Source organism: Typopeltis vanoorti, chromosome 13 (genome assembly GCF_054136105.1).
Source record: "Typopeltis vanoorti isolate ZY-2024b chromosome 13, IOZ_Tvanoo_1.0, whole genome shotgun sequence".
Classification (NCBI taxonomy): domain Eukaryota; kingdom Metazoa; phylum Arthropoda; class Arachnida; order Uropygi; family Thelyphonidae; genus Typopeltis; species Typopeltis vanoorti.
In genome coordinates, this window is record NC_143561.1 from 7,071,815 (window position 1) to 7,095,401 (window position 23,587).

The 23,587-nt window shown below is 35.1% G+C and overlaps 1 protein-coding gene across 1 annotated transcript in view; it reads left to right on the forward strand.

The window, feature by feature from the left end:
* LOC150099913 (ATP-dependent RNA helicase DDX42) overlaps window positions 1-23,587 on the forward strand; it is a 218,005-nt gene that overhangs the window by 68,998 nt on the left and 125,420 nt on the right. Inside the window, exons 4-5 of the mRNA XM_090403173.1 lie at window positions 327-370; window positions 21,568-21,721. Of these exons, the coding sequence (XP_090259299.1) occupies window positions 327-370; window positions 21,568-21,721 (198 nt within the window). The remainder of the gene's footprint in view (window positions 1-326; window positions 371-21,567; window positions 21,722-23,587) is intronic.

Sequence of the window (23,587 nt, forward strand, 5' to 3'; positions counted from 1 at the left end):
CTGCTTAACCATTTGTGATAGGCATCTTTTTTCTTTTTGATTATTTCTTTGATTGTATCATCCCAGATCTTCAGTTTTTTCCTTTTATTGAATTTTTTGGTCTTTCCTTAGCTTTCATTTGCTGCTGCATTTAGTATCGTTTTTATATTAAGCCATATTTATTATCCTTTCTTTTAATATTGGTATTTTATCTAAATATATATTATGTGAAATACCATTGATAGCATTTATGTGTTTAAAATTTTCATATCTTTCAGAATTGTTTGATGTTTTATTTTACTTGTGTGTGTGTTTTAATTACAAACTAATGGAATAATTGATTCTAGAAAGAAGTACTGAAGGAAAAAGAGAAACCTGAAAAGAATCTAAAGTAAGTTTTTAAATTATGCAGTGAAGTTAAAAACTCTAGAAAATACTCTGAATTATGGTATTATTCTCTGATTTGGTATTTACTTTACATACCATAAAATAGGATAGAGAAGGGTGATTGAAGGAGGGAAAAAAAGTTTTTGATAATGTGTATCTATTAAGTTACCCTAAATTCCAGTGTGTTTTTTTGTATAATTTTGAGGAATTTTTAATATAATTTTAGTAATTTCTTCCTTGACATTATCATTTTTTCCATAATAATTAAGTTAAAAATATAAATGTTCATTTACTGCATTCAAATCATGGATACTGAACAAATACCGAAGCACAGTTTTGTTTTTGATTCAAAAAAGATAATTAAATGCTTTTGCTTTTAAGATTTCCCCAAATCTTTTGTTTTCTTTTTGTTTTTTTTAAGAAGTCACCTTCCTACCATGAGCATTGCTTAATGTCATTCTATCATAGTCACTTTTCCTTTTACTTGCTACATAATGAAAAAAACTCTTTTGGGTTTACTTTGACCTCTTTGGCTAATTTTCTCTCATAGTCTGATTTGGCCTTCCTTACCATACTGGTCACCCTTCTTGCTTGCACTTTGTACTGCTCATGAGTATGCTGATCACTTTTTTTTCTTATATTTCTCCCACAATGTTTTTTTGCAGCTCTTGCTTTATATCCCTACTTAATTTCACTTGGTTTATCCTCCTGACCTTGGGTATGCAGTCTGATACTGCTACTCTCAAGCAATCTCTGACTACTTGCCATGCACTAATAACATTCTTTCTTTGTAGCTTCTCAAGCTATAGCACTCTTCCAGGATGACTCCTGAGGCTCATAATCACCAGCCTTATAGTTAAACATAAACCCTTTTGTGACTCCACAGGTTTGGCAACTTCCCAGAACAAGACTGCATGATCACTCTCCCAAAGTGAGGGACAGAGTGTCTGCCTTGGTTATGGATATATCTTCTGATGCTATTATCAGATTCAACCCCCTCAAACCGCTTGTTCCCTCTATAACATGTTTCATGTTATCCCTTAGCAACTGTAATGAATCCCACTTCCATCTTGCCATGCCCCCTTTCTTCCCTCCAATCGAAATCCCCATAGTTAAAGTATCTCATAATAATTGTTCAGCTTACACTCATTGTGATGATTTGCTGATACATGGTATCTACATCTTCTTGTGGATCTCCCTGGTCTATAGCAGCACCCAACAATGTATTTTGTCCTGTTTGCCTCTATCTGACACCAGACAGCCTCAAATGAACCATCTCCCTCAGAATTAAAATCCTCTTTAACTTCTAATTTTGATGGTTATAATTCTGCCACTATCATCAGCATTACCCGCACCTCCTGTCCTGTTCCTTCTATCTTCCCTGAAAATACAATACCCTTTACATTCTATCCTATCCCTGTAACTAAATCATTTTCAGTCAACCAGGTCTCACAGATTCCTATAATTTTTGGCCAAGTCAAACTTACCTATGCCAAAAAAACTCCTTACCCTTATTCCTAATACTTCTTGCATTTGTGTACATGCATTTCAACATCCCTTTGTACCCATAGTTATCCTTGTGAAAGTCATTACCAACCCATTTTTAGGTGTATTTTTATAAAGAATTTTATTGATGGTATTTTTGATATAGCTATTGTTTATAAATGTATTGTTAATAATTTGTAACTCTTGTTTAAGAGCTGGCTCATTAGAACAAATTATTATCATCATGATCAAATTCCTGCCATGTACCCCTCAAGGGATGTACAGGATATGATAGTACTACATGAAAAATTTACATCATTACTTACTTACTATCTACAATTTTCCTCCAAATCGGTCTGTTACTTGTCAAGACTCCAACATTATCAGATCTTACATTTCTATTGTCTAAGGCACTTTTTACCGTATCAATCAACCTATATCTTGGTCTTCCGCTGGGTCGTTTTCCTGCTTACCTGGCAGAGAACACCTGTTTTGCTAATCTTTCCTTGCCCATTCTGTTTAAATGACCATACCACCTGATATTAGCTCTGCTAATGCATTCCTGGATGCTGACAATGTCAAGTAATTTTTCTTAATATCCTCATTTTTAATATGATATTGCCATTGAAGCCATCTGTTCATGCCCTTAATCTTTCTCAGGATTCTCATATCTGCAGTCTCTAGTCTTTGGTCAAGTGTGTTACTTCTGACCCAGCTCTCAGATCCATAAGTTAAAACTGGTTTGAACACTGTCTTGTATACAGCTAATTTAGTGGTCAGACTAATTTCTCTCTTATTCCATATGAATTTATTCAGTTGACTTCCTACCATACCAGCTTTGTTGATTCTGTTGTCTATTTTGATATTTAATTTACCATCTTCACTAAAAATCATGCCTAAGTAGCTGAAATGTTTTATTTGTTCTATAGGTTCTCCATTCACAATGCAGTCGTTCATTGTCTGTCTTTTTATGACTGATTTTCATACCAAATTTATTACAATAGTTATTCAATTTTTGTCAGGGAATCTTGCATACTTCTAGCAGATTTATTTAAAAGTATAACATCGTCTGCATAAAGCAAAGAGCTGACATTAACATCACCAATTTTGATATCAGGTTTAATACCACTTCATAATGTGATCCATATAGATATGAATAACAGAAGGGATAATGTACATCCTTGTCTGACACCAGATTTAACATTAAACCATCTTCCTGTACTGCCTTCAATTCTAACTGCTGACATACAACTCAAATAATGACTAAGTATTGCTTGATATAATGCCCATTAACACCATATAACTGTAGCGTACTGAATAGCTTCTCTCCTGGCACCTTGTCATGTGCCTTTTTTCAGATCTACAAAACAAATACAGATCTTTGTTATATTCCCATGCTTTCTCAAATATTTGTTGTAAAGTGAAGATCTGATCCTGACAGCCTCCATTTGACCTGAATCCAGCTTGTTCTTCACCAAGCTTTTCTTTCACAATTCTTCTCAACTGTTTCTCAAGTATACTTGCATAAATCTTACCAGGAACACTTAGTAGGGATATACCTCTGTAATTCTCACATTTAGTTTTATTTCCTTTTTTATATATGGGTACTATGAGAACTCTACTCCAATCATCAGGAATTCATCCCTGTGTCCAGGCCTTCTGAACTATGCAGTGCAGCCGCTGTAGGACTTTTATACCTCCACACTTCAGCATTTCTGGTCGAATATCATCTATTCCTGTTCCACATTTCAAGCCTTTGATGGCTTTTTCTATTTCAAGTATGGATATGTATTCCTGACTGTATGCCTGTTGAGTGTTTTTTTACCACTATGCTGTTGCTGCTTGTTTCATTTCGCAATTTTTCGAAGTAATTACTCCATACTTCAAGGATATCATTTTCTCCTGTTTTCATGTCACCTTTATCAACTCTAATTCCTTTTACAACACTCTTTTCTTCATTTCTGAGCTTCAACAACCTGCAGAATATCTTGCCACCTTCTTGATATTTATTTTCTATGTTCGTACCAAAGTCTTCCCATGCCTTTTGTTTAGCTAGTTTTACATAGTGTTTAACTTTCTTACATTTGTCTCTGTATTCTCTAAGAGCACAAGCTGACTTATTTGCCAGGAACTTTTGATATGCTTTCTTTTTTTCCTTCACTGCCTCTTTAACTTCCTGTGTCCACCATGGGGTTATGATTTTTCTATCCTTGCAGACAACCTCACCACATGCCTCTCTGGCTGAATCAATCAATGTTTTCTTCAGGATTTGCCACTGACTCTCCAAGGTTTGGTTCCTGTTCTCAAACTCTTTCATTTCATATAACAAATTATTATAGCTCTGTTTTTGAAGGGGTTAATTTTGTAAATGGTTGTGGTAAGAGTTAGCATGTATTTATTAGTTGCTATATAGGCATCGGGTAGAGAGTGAAGGATAGACATGTGACCAACGTATCCAGGGGAAAAAAGTGAACTTTGATTTTCAGTTTCAGTGGTAAATTGTATGTGCTCATGTTGTTTGTTCAGATGGCTGAGGAAGGTGTTTAAAGTTTGATGGCCATTTGGCCAGATAAAAAAAAAAAAAAACACAATGAACATATGTAAGCCAAGCTGTAGGTTTTAAAGTAAAGGAATCTAGAGCACATTGCTCGAAAGCTTCCATATAAAAGTTAGCAATTGGGGGAGGGTGATAGTGATGAGCCCATGGCTGTACCTTCTTTTTGTAGGTAAAAATTTATTTTCCCACACTAAATAACCAGAATGTAGTATGTAGACAAAGAGAGCCATAATATGTGTATGTGGAAATTTGTTCTGGTTCTGTAAGAGAATTGTATCACTGATTGGGACAGTTGTAAAAAGGATAGAAATGTCAAAACTGATTAATAAATCATGTTTTCCATGCATTATGTTTTTAATTTTGTTTATGAAGTGTTGTGTGTGATTTTATATAGTAAGGGGAATGACCTATCTATTTCTTGAGTATCGACGCTAATTTCTTAGCTAGATGATAATTAGGGCTATATATATTTTCCACTATTGGCTGAAGTGGAACATTATGTTTGTGAACTTTGGCATAAATTCTGGGAGATCAGTCATAATGTCGTAATAGCTTTTTAAAGTTTCTTATGGCTAAGAAGTGCCACCTAGGTAATTTAATCCTTAGTTGGATTATAGCTCAGAAGTTGATAAGTGCAATTTATTAACAGTTCTAGGTTCTACTGCAAAGTTTATGCTTTTAAGAAATATAGCCAAATTTTCTTATAGCTAAATTTCATATATTAAAACAACGGCAAAATTTGAATGTCAGTGATATAAATATCATCTTCTTCTCTTCCTCTCATGGTGGGTTGAGTTCCTCAAAGACGAATTTTTGCCATTTCTTTCTGTCTGCTGTCTTTTATGAAGTTCTATTATGAAGTTTAAGTAGGTGCTTTCTTTAATGTTGTCAGTCCATTTCTTTCTTAGTGTTCCTCTGCTGGGCTGTCCTTCAATTCTACCATTTAATAATATGTTTGCTAGTCTTTCTGGGTTCATTCTTGAAACATGTCCAAAGCAGCTTAGTTGGCTCTTTTTTAGTGCTGCAATTATTGTTTCTTTAAAGTTAAGTTCTGCTCTGACTTTTTCATTTGCTTTTCTTTCTGTTCAATTTACTCTATTGATTTTTCTTAGGCATTTCATTTTAAAAGCATTGAGTTTATCCATTTCTTTTTTTTTTCTTAAGATCCAGCATTCTGAGCCATAGAGCTGTGGGAATTATCATTGTTTTATATATCTTTAATTTGAGTTTGCTTAATCTTTTATTGTTCCATATTTTTTGTAGTCTGCCCATTGTTATCCATCTATTATTGATTCTGTGTTTGATGGTTTTGAAATAGTCTAGATCAGGAGATGGCAATGCAGTGCCCGCAGTAAATTTTTAGTGTGCCCTCAGAGAAATTATTGTACACTGCTTTATTTGTGCCTATTAAGACGAGAGACCACTGATCATAAATAGTTTGAGTTGTTGACGTCATCTAGTTATCAATGCGACCACTCTCACTACCCTTCACACCACTTCTAAACGTTGTTAGAACCCTTTGTTTTTTAGTATGTGCGTTTGTTGAATCACTCCTGCTATCAGTGCAAATATGAAATACTTTGTTTACAAAGATATTTTTAACCCTTTATAATGGATAAATGTGAAAGGAAAAGAATGTACTATTTTAATGACGATTGGGAGGAAGAGTATTGCTTTATCAAACTTAATGCCAAATGTATTTGTTTATTTCTAAAAAAAAAGTAATATAGAAAGACATTTCAAAACCATTCATGTCAATTTTAATTTTGTCTATCCATTGAAATCCAAAATAAGAAAAAAAAAAAAAAAGAATTTATCTTTGAAATCATCCATTACTAAACAGCAAAGTTTTTTTATTAAACCGTTGCAACAGTCAACATCTTTTAAAATTTCACAGCAACAGTTGCATCTTTTAAAATTTCTTATTTGTTAGCTAAGAAGAAAAAAACGTTTACAGATGGAGATTTAATTAAAGAAGCTCTGTTAGAAGCTGCAGATTCACTTTTTGAAGATTTCAAAAATAAAACCGAAATAGTTTTTGATATAAATACATTGCAGTTATCAGCAAGAACTGTAACTAGAAGAATCGAATCAATTGCAGTTTATTTAGAAACAGAATTAGCAAATGATATGGGAAAAATGTGTTTTCTTTTCGCTATAGCAGGATGAATCGATAGACATAACAGATACATCACAATTAGCAATTTCAGTGAAAATGGTATTTGATGATTTTTCTACAAAAGAAGAATTTGTTAAAATTCTTCCATTGAAGGGGCACACTAGAGGAGAGGGTATATTTTCCCTTTTTTAAAGATTTTGTACTAAACAAAAAATTACCAATTCACAAATTAGCTTAAATTACTACTGACGATGCACGAGCAATGTTGGGTAAGGAAAATGGATTTATTGGTTTGTGCAGACAGGACCCTTTATTTCCTAAATTTATTGCATATTATTGACTTATTCATCAGGAAATGTTATATGCTAAAACTGTCGATTTTAAACATGTAATGTCAATTGTAACAAAAATTATTAATTTGATAAAATCAAAAGCAACTCAACACAGATTATTTAAATTGCTTTTGAAAGATGAAAACGCTGGAAATGATGACCTACTGTTACATACTGAAGTGAGGTGGATGAGCAGAGGTAAAATAGTTGAGCGATTTATTATTCTTTTGCTGCAAATAAAAGAATTTATTACATCAAGAGGCGATTTTTACAAAGAATTAGAAAATAAAAATTGGTTAATAGATTTTGGATTGCCATTATAACAGATATAATGACAAAGTTTAACGATTTAAAACTACAATTACAAGGGAAAAATTCCAATATTGCTGATATGATTAGTGCAGTCAATGCTTTCAAGTGTAAGTTGGAACTATTGAAATCCCATCTGATGAAAACTTCATTATCACATTTTCTAAATGTAAAACATATCAATAAAAGTTTGAATAATGAAACATTTAACACTACATCATATATAAAAATCATAGACACACTATTAGAAGAGTTTTCTTCCTGCTTTCAAGATTTTGCGACTTTAGAACCTGTTGTTAGATTTTTCCTAAATCCGTTTAACATTACTGAAGGTGATATACCTGCTAAAATTTCCAATTACTTCAAGCCAAGTAATACAGAAGACTTGGAAATAATTAATTTACAAAACAACATAATTTTAAAAGCTCATCATGATGACAAAATGTTCTGGAAGTTAGTAGATAGAAATACTTTTCCTATTCCGAGAAAATGCTCACTAAAAATGTATTCATATTGTGCAACTGCGAGACCCTGTTTTCAAATATGGCATATTTGAACTCAAAATATCGATCTCAACTTACAGACTCACATTTGGATAATTGTTTAGGAGCAGGTACTTCAAACTATATGCTTGATTATAAAAAATTAGCTGAGTATGTACAATTTCTCATTAAATCCTATTGAATTTATATTTTTTGTATTCATTTATTATTTTATTTTTTATGGTATTTTATATTCATTCATATATGACAAAAAGATGTTGTAAAAGCGAGTTAAATAAAATAATGTTAAAATTTGAAATCTAATTGTTTCTTAAAAACTACTAATCATAGAATCTCTTAAGCACTGAAATGAGAGAAAAAATGCCTGTGTCATGAACCATCCGTAATTTTCAAATTTTATATTGCACTCATCCTATTAAAAAGGTTGCCAACCTCTGGTCTAGATCTTCAGCGATCATTGATCCTAGGTAATTGAACTGCTTTACTTGTTCTATATTATTGTTTCCTATTTTCATTTGGATTGCTTCCCTTTTTCTTCCTATTACCATTAGTTTTGTTTTGCTAAAATTGATTTTCATATCATATTTGTTACTTGTTTGATGCAGCTTGGTCAGGATATTTTCTAATTTTTCTTGGCTGTATAGCTATATATAACTATATCATGATATAAATATAACCAATCAAGATATTGCTTCCTTGGTGTATCACTCCAGGAGCAGCCAACAAACCACAAACAAGGGAGATGGGGCGCGACCAACTATCTGCAAGTATTGGCCATGTTGTCAACCTATCAACCTATCCACAATCTAAATAACTATGAACTCTTGCTAGTTCATAAAGGCATATACTTCACTGATCGAAAGCTGAAAGTACTCCCTTTTTCCTATCTTGAGCCTTTCTATGCCACTGAGTTCCAACCATCTCTTAAATCTCATTCTCCAACTGTTTCTTTGGTCGTCCTGTAACTCTTTCCATCTCTGGGATACCATTCCGAGATCACATTTGTCCATTGTTGAGTGTTACTTCTCACATTATGACCTGTCCATTATAATGTCTCATCCAAGTCTGAGGTCTGACCCAAGTGTTGTCCTTTCTGTCTGCAGTGGTAATACCAAGTAAAGATCTTTTCATTTTCCTCTAGGTAATCCTCAACTTGTTGTCCAGATTTTTTAGTCAGTCCACATTTCACTTCCATGTCACAACTGGAAGTAAAGAACTGTTGAATATTTTTCTTTTAAGGCAGATATAATGGGTTGTTTTCTTCAAGTGCTTCACAGTGTTTTCCAAAGACTATCCAACCAAGTTGAATTCTATGTATAATTTCTTCTTCACAGTTCCCTCTACTGTGATATTTTGTCCTAGATAAACATAGGAGGTTACTATATCAATTTCATGGTGTTTCATTTGTACTGGCTTTTTGGTGATGTGTTTATCTTTCATTACTTTTGTTTTGTCTTTGTTTATATTTAATCCTTTCTTTTTACTTTCTGCATTCAGTTCATTGATGATTTGTTGAAGTTCTTCTGCAGAGTTTCCTAAAAGAATGGCATCAGCAAATTGTTTCTGTTTTAGTTCTTTTCCATAGCAAAACAAGTGTTCTCTGCCAGTTTGGCAGGAAAATGACCCAGAGGAAGACCAAGATATAGGTGGATTGATACGGTACAATGTGCCTTAGACGATAGAAATATAAGATCTCATAATGTTGGAGTCTTGACAAGTAATAGACTGATTTGGAGGAAAATTGTAGATAGGGAGTTAGTAATGATGTAAATTTTTCATGTAGTACTATCATATCCTGTACACCCCCTTGAGGGTACATCATCAGGAATTTGATGATGATATAATTCCTTTTATTTTTCCACTCCAGATTTTTAAAATTTTTTTCGATTGCTGCTGTAAATAATTTAGGTGAAATGGCATCTTCCTGTGTAACTCCCAGGAAATTTCATATTTCTTCTTGATTTTAAAGATTCAGTTGAATTTTTATATATATGGCTAAGTATATCAATGCAAGTTTTTTCATTTCCTTGATTTTCAAGTGCTTCTTAAATGAGAATTAATCAAATGACTTTTCAAAATCAATAAAATGCTAGACCTAATAATCCTAATATACCTAATAGACCTAATATTCATTTTGTCTTTTCAATGATTTGTCTTATTACATAAATATGATCAATAGTACTATTATGTTTTCAAAATCCTGCTTGTTCTGGAAGTTGGCAAAAATTTAGTTTGTTTTGTATTCCGTTGCTGATGATTTTTGTATATTGGTATATTGTTGAAAGGAAAATGATAGAGTGGTAATTTTTTTAATATTTTCTCTGTCTCCCTTTAAAAACTATAATAAAGATAGCATCATTCCACTCTTTGGTATTCTTTTCTGTCTTAGGCAGCATGTATAAATTTACTTAACATAATGACTGGTTCACTACCTGCTTCCAGAACTTCTATTGGTATCTCATCTTCACCTGGTGTCTTTCCACTCATGCTACCTATTGCATACCAAACTTTTAAAACATCCCACAATGAGTCTCTGGACTCCATGGAGATACTGTATAATAATAAACATCATGGCACATTTCTTTCTCTTCTGTTGAGGATATTACATTTTTGTTTTTATATTGGCTTAAGTCTTGGGAATCGTATAATTTGGCATAGAAGGATTCTATTCTAGAGACCAAATATGGAAAAATTTCCATATTTGGTCTAGAGTAGGGTTTCTGAATTATGTAAAAAATAAATAAAAACATAAACATCATATAAAATTAATAAAGATAGCAAAAAAGAAAAAAAAAATGACACACTTTATGGATCAAGATAAAGAATATGATAAGGTGCATTTTTGAAAATTATGGAGACAACTACCATGTTTGAATAAAAACTTTAATATAACTAAAATCTACATTCGACGTTTCGACCTTTATGTCAAGGTCATCTTCTGGAGCATACAACTATACACAGGAAACAAGCTACACTACAATCAAACTGGTTTGTTAAAGACACTGACCAACCGCTACAACAGTTGTTGGCCTGACCTCTGGTGGAGGAAAAAAAAATTATACATCAACACTAGAGTCCTATTATTAGTGTTATCTGTTGGTTGTAGAAATACATTGGGCACAACAACAAGTATCTATCTATATACATATATTAACATCATGTACACATTCCCGCCAGTTGGTAGTTCAGTCCTTTATTCAGTAGCGTAAGTTCGCTGTTGTTCAGGGTGTGGCTTGATAGGTTAATCACATGATTCTTGCTTGTCAGTGATTAGTCGCTCCTTGTCTCCCTTGTTTGTTGTTCATTGTTGGTGTTTATTGGGGAGGAAGTCCTCTGATTGAATGGATTCCTGTGATTGGCTGCCATATTTTGCCGTTGTTTCAAACTGTGGAATTTCGTCTTGAGTTTTTCTTTATTTTTTTCAGGTACTTTATTCTTTCAAGTACTTGTAGAATGTCTGGATTAATATAGTTCGGATTGTAATTTTGAAACCAGATTTTATGTTGTAGCTAGGTTTTGGGCTGTTTGAATCTGTTCTCTGAGCATTGCTTTTTCTGTGCGGTCATAAATACGGAGTGCCTTAGCGGACGTAAATTTCTTTTTTAGCCTGATGCAGATCTGATATTGTCTCTGCATCTCTTTAAAAAGGCCAGCCGATTGATCAAGAGAGAAATACAAATCTTTAGCTTACCATAGCGATTGCAGCACTTGTGGGTATCATTTCCATGGATGATCTGAATCCTTTCTTTTAGGCTTACACGGCTATCTGACTGTATTTTTGAAAATTATGGAAACAACTGCCGTGTTTGAATAAAAACTTTAGTTTAATATAACTAAAATCTACATTTGATGTTTTGACCTTTATGTCAAGGTCATCTTCTGGAGCATACAACTATACACAGGAAACAAGCTACACTACAATCAAACTGGTTTGTTAAAGACACTGACCAACTGCTACAACAATTGTTGGCCTGACCTCTGGTTGGGTGGTGGGGGGGATTATACATCAATGCTAGAGTCCTATTATTAGTGTTATCTGTTGGTTGTAGAAATTATGCACAACAACAAGTATCTATCTATATACATATATTAACATCATGTACGCATTCCAGCCAGTTGGTATGGAATGGTTTCTAATACTAGCTGAGGATTGGCTAGAGTCCTGACTTATGCTGGATCTTATATATTAGGTAGACTGAATGTGTGCCATCCAGATCCTTGGAATTTTCATGCCATCTTTGTTGTTGATATTTGGGTGGTTTATCAGGATTTCGCAGGCTTCCTTAAATTTCCTTTCGTACCAAGTTTTTGTGCAGTGTAAAGAGCAGGTGCTTTTCCAGTTGATTTGGTGTAAGGTGTTGAGTGCGTGGTCTGAGAGGCCTGTTTCACCATAATGGTTATATTTAATGTGTTCTTCTTGCGTATAGGGATTATCTGTCCTGTTTCACCAATTATTATTATTATTATTATTATTATTATTACGGGTATCTCCATGGAGTCAGTAGACTCATCGCGGGAGACCCAAACTAGCAAAACAATATCTGTCATATCTCTTCTTGAATTCATTTACAGATGAAGAGCTCACAACAAAGTCAGGCAATGAATTCCACTCATTCACCACCCTCCAGGCAAAAAACCTTGTTCTGACACCTTTGTTAACCACACTCTTCTTTAATTTCCAGAGATGACCTCTTGTTCTTCCATCACTATCACACAGCTGAAACATTTCCCCTGCATCAATCCTATAAAAACCTTTTAGTAATTTGAATGTTTCTATCATATCCCCTCTTCTTCGCCTATCAGCCAATCTCTGCAATCCACAAGCTCTCAATCTATCAATGTAGGGAGCATTTTTTATATCACTCACCAACTTGGTCACTCTTCTCTGAACCCTCTCCACAGCCTCCTCATCTCCAAGGAATCCAGGTGACCAGATCTGAGCACAGTAATCCAAATGTGGAAGTATCAATGCTTTATAAAGGGGAATAATAACCTCTTTATCTCTGGATGTCAGTGTGTTCCTCAACAACCAAGTAATCCTATGTGCAATCTTGGACACCTTAGCAATGTGTCCTCTGAACTTCATCTCCTTATCTACCAATACCCCTAAGTCCCTAGCCTCATCAATCTCTTGGAGTACCTTTCCATCTATGTAGTACACAGCTGGTAATCTTTTAATCCCAAAACGCAAGACTTTACACTTTTCCACATTGAACTGACATCCATTTTCTTTTGCCCATTTTACCAGCTTATTTAAATCCTCCTGCAAACTTTCAACATCAGCTTGATTTTTTATTGCACTACACAACTTTGCATCATCAGCAAACAACTGAATATCTCCCTTTAAGCCGTTTCCTATATCATTTATATACAAATTAAACAACATTGGCCCAAGCACAGAGCCCTGAGGCACACCACTGGTCACCTGCCTCATTCTGGACTCGGCTCCTCCATACACCACCTTATGGTATCTCTCCCTGAGCCATTCTCCTATCCATATCACCAATTTAATATCCATTCCCATCTGCTCCAATTTGCGTAACAGTGTTCTATGGGGTATCCTGTCAAAAGCCTTAGCAAAATTCAAGTACGGTAAGTTACAAGTGCAGCGGATGCAATAGACTCCAGGATGTGCTAATGGGAGGAGAGGCTCCTTAGAGGAGTTGAATATGGTTTTAAGTTTAGTGGGTGGTTTAAAGGTGGCATTGAGGTTATAATGTTGTAGGAGTCTGTTGATTTTTTCCGATAACCCTTTAATGTATAGGATGGCTATAGTTTTACTGTAATCTAGATTTGTTTTTGTTGTAGTTTTATGGAGTATTTTATTAACAGTATTTTTGTTATATCTATTATTTATGAATGATTTTTAGAGAAACAGAGAAACTACTCAAGTCCGTCACTTCTTGGCCACCAGACACGGTTAAAAAACGCAACCCCCCCCCCCCCCCCCAGAATATATGGGGTTCCGAAAATACACAAACAAAATGTGCCCCTTCGACCAATCGTGAAAGGAATAGACAGTCCCAATTACCACTTAGCCAAGAAATTAGCGGCAACACTCTAGGAATTGGTAGGTCATTCCCCGTCCTACATAAAAAACACACAACACTTTATAAACAAAATTAAAAACATAACACTCGACAAAGACGACTTATTAGTCAGTTTCAATGTTTCTGCCCTTTTCACCAATGTCCCCATCAATGACACAATTCTCCTACTACAGAACAAATTTCTGCCCGACATTACGGCCCTCTTTGCCCACGTACTACAGTCCGGTTACTTCGTGTGGCAAAACAAGTTCTACCTACAAAAAGAAGGTACAGCCATGGGATTGCCACTATCCCCCCCCCCCCCCCCCCAATCGCTAACTTCTACATGGAAACATTTGAGCAAAGGGCTCTTGATTCCGGCACGCTAAGACCGACAGTCTGGCTTAGATACGTTGACGACGTGTTCGCGATCTGGCTGCACGGGCGACAAACGCTAAACGCATTCCTTAGCCACCTGAACAAACAACACGAACGCATACAATTTACCATCGAAATCGAAAACCAAAATTCGCTCCCTTTCCTAGACACACTAGTCACACGTCTTCCTTCAGGCGGTCTATCCTTCACGGTCTACCAAAAACCGACACACACTGGCCAATACATACATGCTAATTCATACCACCACCCATCACAAAAATATGGAGTCATTAACACCCTTAAAAACAGAGCTACAAGAATTTGCTCTAACCAGCAAGCCCTGAAACAAGAACTAAAAATCATCAGCGACACATTCATAAATAATGGCTATAACAAAAATACTGTTAATAAAATACTCCATAAAACTACAACAAAAACGAAGCTAGACTACAGTAAAACCATAGCCATCCCATACATTAAAGTGTTATCAGAAAAAATCAACAGAATCCTACAACATTATAACCTCAATGCCACCTTTAAACCACCCACTAAACTTAAAACCATATTCAACTCTTCTAAGGATCCTCTCCTCCCATTAGCACATCCTGGAGTCTATTGCATCCGCTGAACCTGTAACTTACTGTACATTGGTGAAACAGGATGGACAATCCCTATACTCAAGAAAGAACACATTAGACACATTAAATATAACCATTATGGTGAAGCAGGCCTCTCAGACCACGCACTCAACACCTTACACCAAATCAACTGGAAAAGCACCTGCTCTTTACACCGCACAAAAACCTGGTACGAAAGGAAATTTAAGGAAGCCTGCGAAATCCTAATAAACCACCCAAATATCAACAACAAAGATGGCATGAAAATTCCAAGGATCTGGATGGCACACATTCAGCCTACCTAATATATAAGATCCAGCATAAGTCAGGACTCTAGCCAATCCTCAGCTAGTATTAGAAACCATTCCATACCAACTGGCTGGAATGTGTACATGATGTTAATATATGTGTATAGATAGATACTTGTTGTTGTGCCCAATGTATTTCTACAACCAACAGATAACACTAATAATAGGACTCTAGCATTGATGTATAATTTTTTTTTTTTTTTTTTCCCCCCACCAGAGGTCACGCCAACAATTGTTGTAGTGGTTGGTCAGTGTCTTTAACAAACCAGTTTGATTGTAGTGTAGCTTGTTTCCTGTGTATAGTTGTATGCTCCAGAAGATGACCTTGACATAAAGGTCGAAATGTCAAATGTAGATTTTAGTTATATTAAACTAAAGTTTTTATTCAAACACGGTAGTTGTCTCCATAATTTTCAGAAATGCACCTTATCATATTCTTTATCCTGATCTGTAAAGTGTCTTTTTTTTTCTTTTTTGCTATCTTTATTAATTTTATATGATGTTTATGTTTTTATTTATTTTTTACGTTATTCAGAAACCCTACTCTAAACTAAATATGGAAATTTTTCCATATTTGGTCTCTAGAATAGAATCCTTCTATGCCAAATTATACGATTCCCAAGACTTAAGCCAATATAAAAACAAAAATGTAACATCCTCAACAGAAGAGAAAGATATGTGCCATGATGTTTATTATTATATAGTATCTCCATGGAGTCCAGAGACTCATTGTGGGATGTTTTAAAAAATTCAGTATGCAATAGGTAGCATGAGTGGAAAGACACCAGGTGAAGATGAGATACCAGTAGAAGTTCTGGAAGCAGGTAGTGAACCGGTCATTATGTTAAGTAAATTTATACATGTTGCCTAAGACAGAAAAGAATACCAAAGAGTGGAATAATGCTATCTTTATTATAGTTTTTAAAAAGGGAGACAGAGAAGATATTAAAAAATTACCACTCTATCAGTATTCAAACACGGTAGTTGTCTCCATAATTTTCAAAAATGCATTTGGATCACTGTGTAAGCCTAAAAGAAAGGAATATGATAAGGTGCTGATCAAAAAGCTGTTCTGAATGCTAGACTTCCCATTTACATTGTATGATGTAAATGGCACATTAAAGAGAAAATATTTCTTATATTTAAGATGTAAATTAGCAGTTAGAAATAGAGGATGTGTAGGGGCTTCTTGTTTGTTCTTCTTGAGTCTTCCACAGAATATATAGTTCAGTCTTGCAGACAAATTGCTGTATGCCCTCTTTGCTGGGCCTATTAGTATTTTTTCAGGTTATAACCATGTAATCTTTATTTTTGGTTCTTGTGTTCAGCCAGTTTTATATTCTCAGTTTGATTTATTTAGGGTTTACTAGTGCAAGGACAGCAAAGGGCATATTTTTGTCATTACAAAGATTAAAAGCATTATACAATGCAATAAATAACATCTTATGTACAAAAAAAAAAAATTAGAAAAGAAGTAATCTATATACAGTCAGTAAATGTGATTTATATATACAGTCAATATAAAATTTATATATGATTATAAATGTTAATATTTTGTAGAAATTTAAAAACAAATATTGGAGAAATTGGATAAAATGTATCAGTGTATATCAGGCAGGTTATTAAAAGCACAAAAAAAAAAAAAAAAAAAAAAAAATATATATATATATATATATATATATATATATATATATATATATATATATATATATATATATAGTGACTACACTCATTGATAAAATAAGGACATTTGACTAGTATATGCATGATGGATTAACCAGAACCATAGAACTTACACATAGGCATAATATCACCTCAGTAGGAAAGAGTGTGTGAGATGACTGCCCTATCCAGAGCTTAGCACAAACCATCTTCTCTTTATGGCCCATGCATAGACTAGACGCATAATTTAATTTCAGGAATGATCTAGTAGAGCTTGTTATTTGCCCCATTCAATAATGCCTGCCACAGGATAATAGTTTTTGTCTTTGTAACGCACCTGTAATCATGATGGTATCTTGGAGAACAGTCATAGCTGTGGTATCTGCAGTCTCATAGTCTCATTTCCCTTGATCCCAACATGGATAGACAACAGAGGTGCGCATATTATGGGTGGGGCCTCCATAATAGAGAATAAAAGATGATGGATTTGAGAAAGCACTAGATATTGTTAATATACCAGACTTCTTATTGCCTGTTGTGAGTTTCTTGAGTTGATAGATAATACACTCTTGGTTGTGTTTCAGTTTTATGTAGTGTAGTGCAAGCTCTATGGCACGCAACTCGGAAGTAAAGTTGCTACATTTTAGCAGGATCTGATTAGATATGCTCTCTGAAAAAAATAGTTACAGATCCCACTAGACTCTTTTTGAATCTGTGTAGATGGGTATAAACTCAAAGTATTCTTTTTTTGAAAGAGCTGCTAGTAGACAGCTGGAAGGACATACAGCATTTTGATGAGTATTGTATGAATTGTTTCAGTGGATACAAAAAATTGGCCATATTGGGATAGTCTGGCAGAGATTTTATTTTAGCCTCCTATAATAGGGACAGCTGTTGACTTTGAAATTACAAAAATGATTCATTTACTTCATTGTAAAGACTAAGAATCAGTGAAATGTCCCAGTTTGCAAATCTGATTGCTTGATAGTGCATAGGATTCAACCATCATAGTGTACTGTCTCTGACAACTTGGAACCCATGATGAAGATTGATCTTTAAGTGCACAATGCAAGTGGGGCATTTGTTGACATCCATTTCTCTGTTAATTTCCATCTGTCACTTATCTTGTAACATACAGGGTGTTCGGGATAAATTTGACATATTTATAATTAATTATATTTTTCCGTAAGTTACATGTATTAACACACACTTCTCTTCATTTAAAAGTTTGGACCCTTCTTCATTCATATACAAGATGTCAGAAAGGATGGATAGCTGGAACCCACCTGAATCATGGAAGAGAATAACTTGTATCATGATGATTCGTGCCCGCCATCAAAATAAGGATATTACGACTGCTGCCCAATGCTCCCTGAATACAGTAAAAACAATCAGGCATGAACTAGAGACTTGCAATGGTGACTACGAGGATGTAGCAAGAAGAAAGATCCCTAGCAGACGATCTGATTGCGTTCGTACAGCAGAATTCCTCGCAAATCTGCAGGAACAGGTGTTGAAGAACCCTGGCATTGGAATTCGGGCTTTGTTCGTGGAGTTGCTAACTGTAGTCAAGCCCTGGATAACAAGGGTAGCCAATGGTAGGCCGTATGTATGGCAGCAGGATTCGGCCCCTTGCCACACCTCTGGGAAAAGTCAAAAATGGTTGTCTGAAAATTTCTACGACTTCACCAGTCCAAATGTTTGGCCTCCAAACTCCCCAGACCTTAACCCCATGGATTATTTTGTATGCGGCGCAGTTGAAAAAGACACCAATCGCACTTCCAGTAATACAAAAGCCCAGTTAATGGATAAAATTAAAACAGTTTTTGCGGCCCTTCCCAGGGAGACTGTAGCATCAGCTTGTTCGAGGTTCCGAAGCAGAATTGAAGCTGTGATCGATGCTAATGGTGGTTATTTTGAGTAAATCTTGTTGATAGTATTGTAATTAACTCTGCCTGTAATGTTTTTTTGTCAATTCATTAAATTTAATAGATACAAAGAAGATTTTCTTTTTCCTTACGAAACTGTCAAATTTATCCCGAACACCCTGTATATATATATATATAAAGTAGAAAAGTCAATTTAATGTCAAATATGAACCTCAACAACATAGACTAGATGCATAATTTAATTTTGGGAATGATCTAGTAGAGCTTGTTGTTATCCCCTATTCAATAATGCTTGCCACCGGGATAATAGTTTTTGTCTTTGTAATGCACCTGTAATCATGATGCTATCTTGGAGAACAGTAGAAAATAGGCTTCTGTTTATACTGGAATTAAAGGTTGTCCTAGTCTTAGTTCTGGATCAGAGTGTACAGCAAAAATGCACCAAGCAATCTTCTGTGATGAAAACCTGAACCATTTGCAAGTGCCTGTTGCATCTGTCTCTTTCCGAATTCATATTGCATAAATGACAAGATGATAAAGTCATCTATGTAGAAGGAATTACTTGCAGTTGAAGGGAGTTGTTCAATTATCAAGTTTACCTTGATTGCAGAAAGTAATGCTTTATATATATATATATATATATATATATTTCAAATCAAAAACATCAGCTGATGCCTTTAGTAAATATCTTTAATATCTTTAGTAAATGCTTCATGGTGAAGGCTGTTCAATGGAACTGAGGGGTAAATGGAATAAAAGATGACAGAGAGTAGTTGGTTCAGTGAGTGCATTTCAGCTGAAAAGGATATTGGGCAGCTGTAGCAACATGAGCAATAGGTTAAGTAGAAAAAGGGGAGCATAATGAATTGCTAGTTCTTCTGAACAACAGGCATAGAAATATTTGAAGAAACAATGCAGAAAGTGAGACAGTGGTTGAAGAGAGTCTGAGAGACTGGAGTTGTCAATCAGCCAGACTTCTCTTTTCTGAACAGCACAAATTTTTGAGAGATTTTAGATGCATCATTAGATGCACTCCAAACATGAGAGCAGTATTCCAAGGTTGGATGGATTTGAGATTTATACAGAATAAGTAATTGGACAGAAGAAAAGTAACATCTTGACTGAAAGAGGATGCCAAGATTTCTGAAGTCTGAGATGATTGCTATAGAAGTGAGGTGATTATGCCATGAAAGGCTAGGAGTATGTGATTATGGGATGAGCAATCTGATCTTGACTGTTAAGTTGAGTATTGTTAAAGGTATGGGGAGAAGAATATTTTTTTTTTCTTTGAATTTTCTTTCACAATAGAAAATTTCAAATTTTTTATTGTGTCTGGATTTGTGTGAAGATATTCTATCTACAATAATATAATCAGGGAGATTTTGCAGCTCTGTGTGTGTGTGTGTGTGTGTGTGTGTGCGTGCGCGCACGCGCCTGTCTCATGCTGGATTAGTAACCTCAAGATGCCAGGTCTTATTGTTATTATTATTTCTTCTGTCCTTCACTCCAGTTCCCCAAAACATTTATGCACATTTGGCATTCATTTCCTGACCTGCTGTTTGCTATCAGCAAAACATAATACAAAAATTTCTTCCTTTCTAGGCAGTGTTCTATTTTGAAATTTTCTCACATGGATTCAACATTTAGCTGCATGTTTAGCATTAAATATTGTAGCTATTTCTCTGTTTCTTATAATAGATCATTTTACAGTTATTATTTAAGCCCAGGCAAGCCAACCTTTTGGCTTGCCTGGGCCACATTGAGCGAAGAGGAATTGTCTTGGGCCGCATATAAAGTGTATAATATAGTTAATGTATATAAGTAACAAAACTTCCTTTATTTTTAAAATTTTTTTATTATAACATAAGAGGGCAACATAATCAGAAAACTAGATATTTGGCCTTGTTTATGTGAAAACATTGCATCAATGTCTGGTTCGATGGAAGTGGTTACAATTCGTAGTGAGCTGTCAAGGTTCTCTGTCAGAAATTTTGATCTACCTTTACTCTTCATATGCTTCATTCTTGAAAGTAGTTGTTCACAAATGTATGTACTACCAAAAAGCGATGACATGAATAAAGCGTAATTGTGAAGTGAAGGATATTTTTTTCTGGAAAGATAGATCTTATAAAAATCTTGCAAAGAGACATAATCTGATTGCAATTCTATACATTCCGTTTGAAGGTAATGTATTTATGTTGACTGAAAATGGAGTCGTAAATATAGAAAAAAATTGATAATTTTTTCTGAAATCTTTAAACCTATTCTCAAATTCCTGTATCAAAACAGAAAGAATAACAGCATATTTTTCACATCACATAATGTTAAAAGTTTAAGATCGTATGGGGCCGCATTACTAACAGTTCAGGGCTGCACACGGCCTAGGGGCAGTGGATTGGACACCCCTGATTTAGGATATCACTTATTTATAATTTAGTTTCTCACCCTTCTTTATTCCTTATTGATACCTTCTTTTAATTATACCCACTTCAGTTCTGTTGAAGATGTCCCAATAATTGACTTCACAATTTTTTCTGGTAAAGTAAGTCATATTAACTAAACAGTAACCCAACTAGTATATGTTTTTAGTTATATGCACTATTTAGGTAAAATTTAGGTTTCAGCCAATATAAAATACTGTTAGGTGGCCCATTTCCAGTTGTCATCTCTTTATCCCTAAGTGGTTTTTTACTAATGGAATGTAACAAGAAGATGAGAATTGGATATAGCATGAAAAGGCAGCTATCTATATTTCCTATATGAAATGTGGCGAGAAGACTACTAATAATTTAACTCTTTTTATGTGCATACAAGTGCAGGTATGCACTTAAGGTATGTATTAAGAATGTTATTGGCAATAATCAATAGATGTATTGGATTTATAAGGTGCATCAGAGACATCATTTTTAGTTCTTTATTGCATTCAGTTGAGTATAGACCATGCTCATATGTTTTTATTTTTATATTGTATTTGCAATCAGAATTTTTTTCTTTGTAAATTCTTTGTCTGTAGAGGAATAAGGGATGACATTGAAAATGAAGATGATGAAGAATCTTATTACCGTTACATGGAAGAAAATCCAACTGCTGGAGTTGATAAAGAGGACAGTGATATAGAACTTGAATATGATGAGGATGGTAATCCTATTGCTCCTGCAAAATCCAAGGTAAGTGATGTGTTTATTGCAATTAAGATACACACAATATTCCCCTCCCTCCCCCCACAACAAAGATTACTCTAAATCCATCACCATTCCCTACATCCGAGGCACCTCAGAAAAGATTACCAAAATCTTAAAAAAACATGACCTGACCTCCTGTTACAAACCTTACAGAAAATTGGCATCCCTTATCCGCTCCACTAAAGACCAACCACTTCCCCTAGACCTACCTGGTGTTTACCAGGTCCCTTGCAGTTGTAAACTGTCTTACTTTGGCCAAACAGTCAGGACAGTGAATATCAGAATTTCGGAACACAAGGACTACATCCGTTTTCACAAATACAGTCATTCTGGGCTTGCTGACCATGCTCTGGATACACGCCACAGAATACGGTGGAAGAAAGCTACAGTGATACACCGTAGCAAATACAAATTTGAAAGACTCTTTATGGAATCAGCCTCAGCCCTGAGAAATTCTCCAAACCTCAACAGATTTGGGTGTATGCGACTGCCCCAAATTTGGGAGACCTACATCTGCAGACCTTCAGCCCAACAGCCAAGAACACCTACTTAGCCCGCTAGAGGGCACCATCAGGACTGTTAGGAGAACAATAGCTTCATCTTTTCATTCCCAGTTTCTGTGTTGTAGTGCCTATGTTGCACGTAACTTTTTTATGTAAGTTCCTTTAGAAAATGGCAATGTGACATTGCCGAAATATCGGAAAATATTTATTAAAGTTTAATTTAATTTATATTCCTAACTACGTTGTTCTATTCCTTAAGTGTTTTAATAATGCATAACCAACGTATAAGCCTGTCTACGAGAATCACGCAATAGTGTAGTTAGAAAGTTGATTTTCACAGCTTCCAACTTTGAAACTAACAGCTTTTCTCTGTTCTTGTGCATCATTAAGGTTGGGTGCATTGAGAGAATAAAAAACTACAAGTACCCAGCATTGCCAGTGAAAATTTGTCCATGTTTATGTGGATAGCCTGCCGTGATGGCTGATTTTTGCCAGCCAGTGATATGATGAGTGGTACAGTTGAAATTGTTTAGTTGCATATTCTGTTTTCTTGCACCTCCCCTGTTCTAGCATATTTTCTGAGGTGGTGTTTCAGAATGGGGCTTCACTTAGTGATATGTTGCAGGTCCTCATCTGTACTTCTTTATAATTGTTAGGCATCATGCCCAGTGTATTGTTTCACTTTATATTAGTACTGTATGAATCAAATTTTTGTGTCGATGGTGATAGTTAATGCTAACTCCACAGTCTCTCTGTCTGTCACTGTGTGTTCTATATGGATTTCCATCTGCTGGGACACCTGTTTATGCTGGAGATGCCTAGTGATGATATATTGGCCCTTTTCATTTTTCCTCTTTTTCTATAGTTTTCTTTCTATATTCTTTGTTCTACTTCTCCTGAGTCTTTCAAACTATCCTATTTTTCATACCACTCTCATCAGGATCCAATGCCTTGCTGCCATGCTGTGCAGTTTGTGGACATCTGGAAGGGGGGAAGGGAATCCTTGCAGTTTGCATTACTTTCATCTCTGCTTCAGCAAGAAGGATGGTTCCAGATGTCCCAGGCAGGATTAATTGTCTAGTGAGCTTCCCTCCAAGGTTCATTTATGTTGCAGTAAGCCTCTTATGCCATGTTCTGGGGATAAGGCCCAAGGTCTTGCTATGTTGCTAGTATAGCATTACGGTTATCCTGGCATTCTGCTTCCAAGCACATTTATTACTTGCTGAATAGTGGGGATCCCTGGCTGGAACCAAAAAATCCTTTCATAATGAATCCATCATCCTTAAATTTTCCCTTGCTCTCAAGGCCCTAACCAAGTACAGATACTATAAATACATCAAGGTTGTGT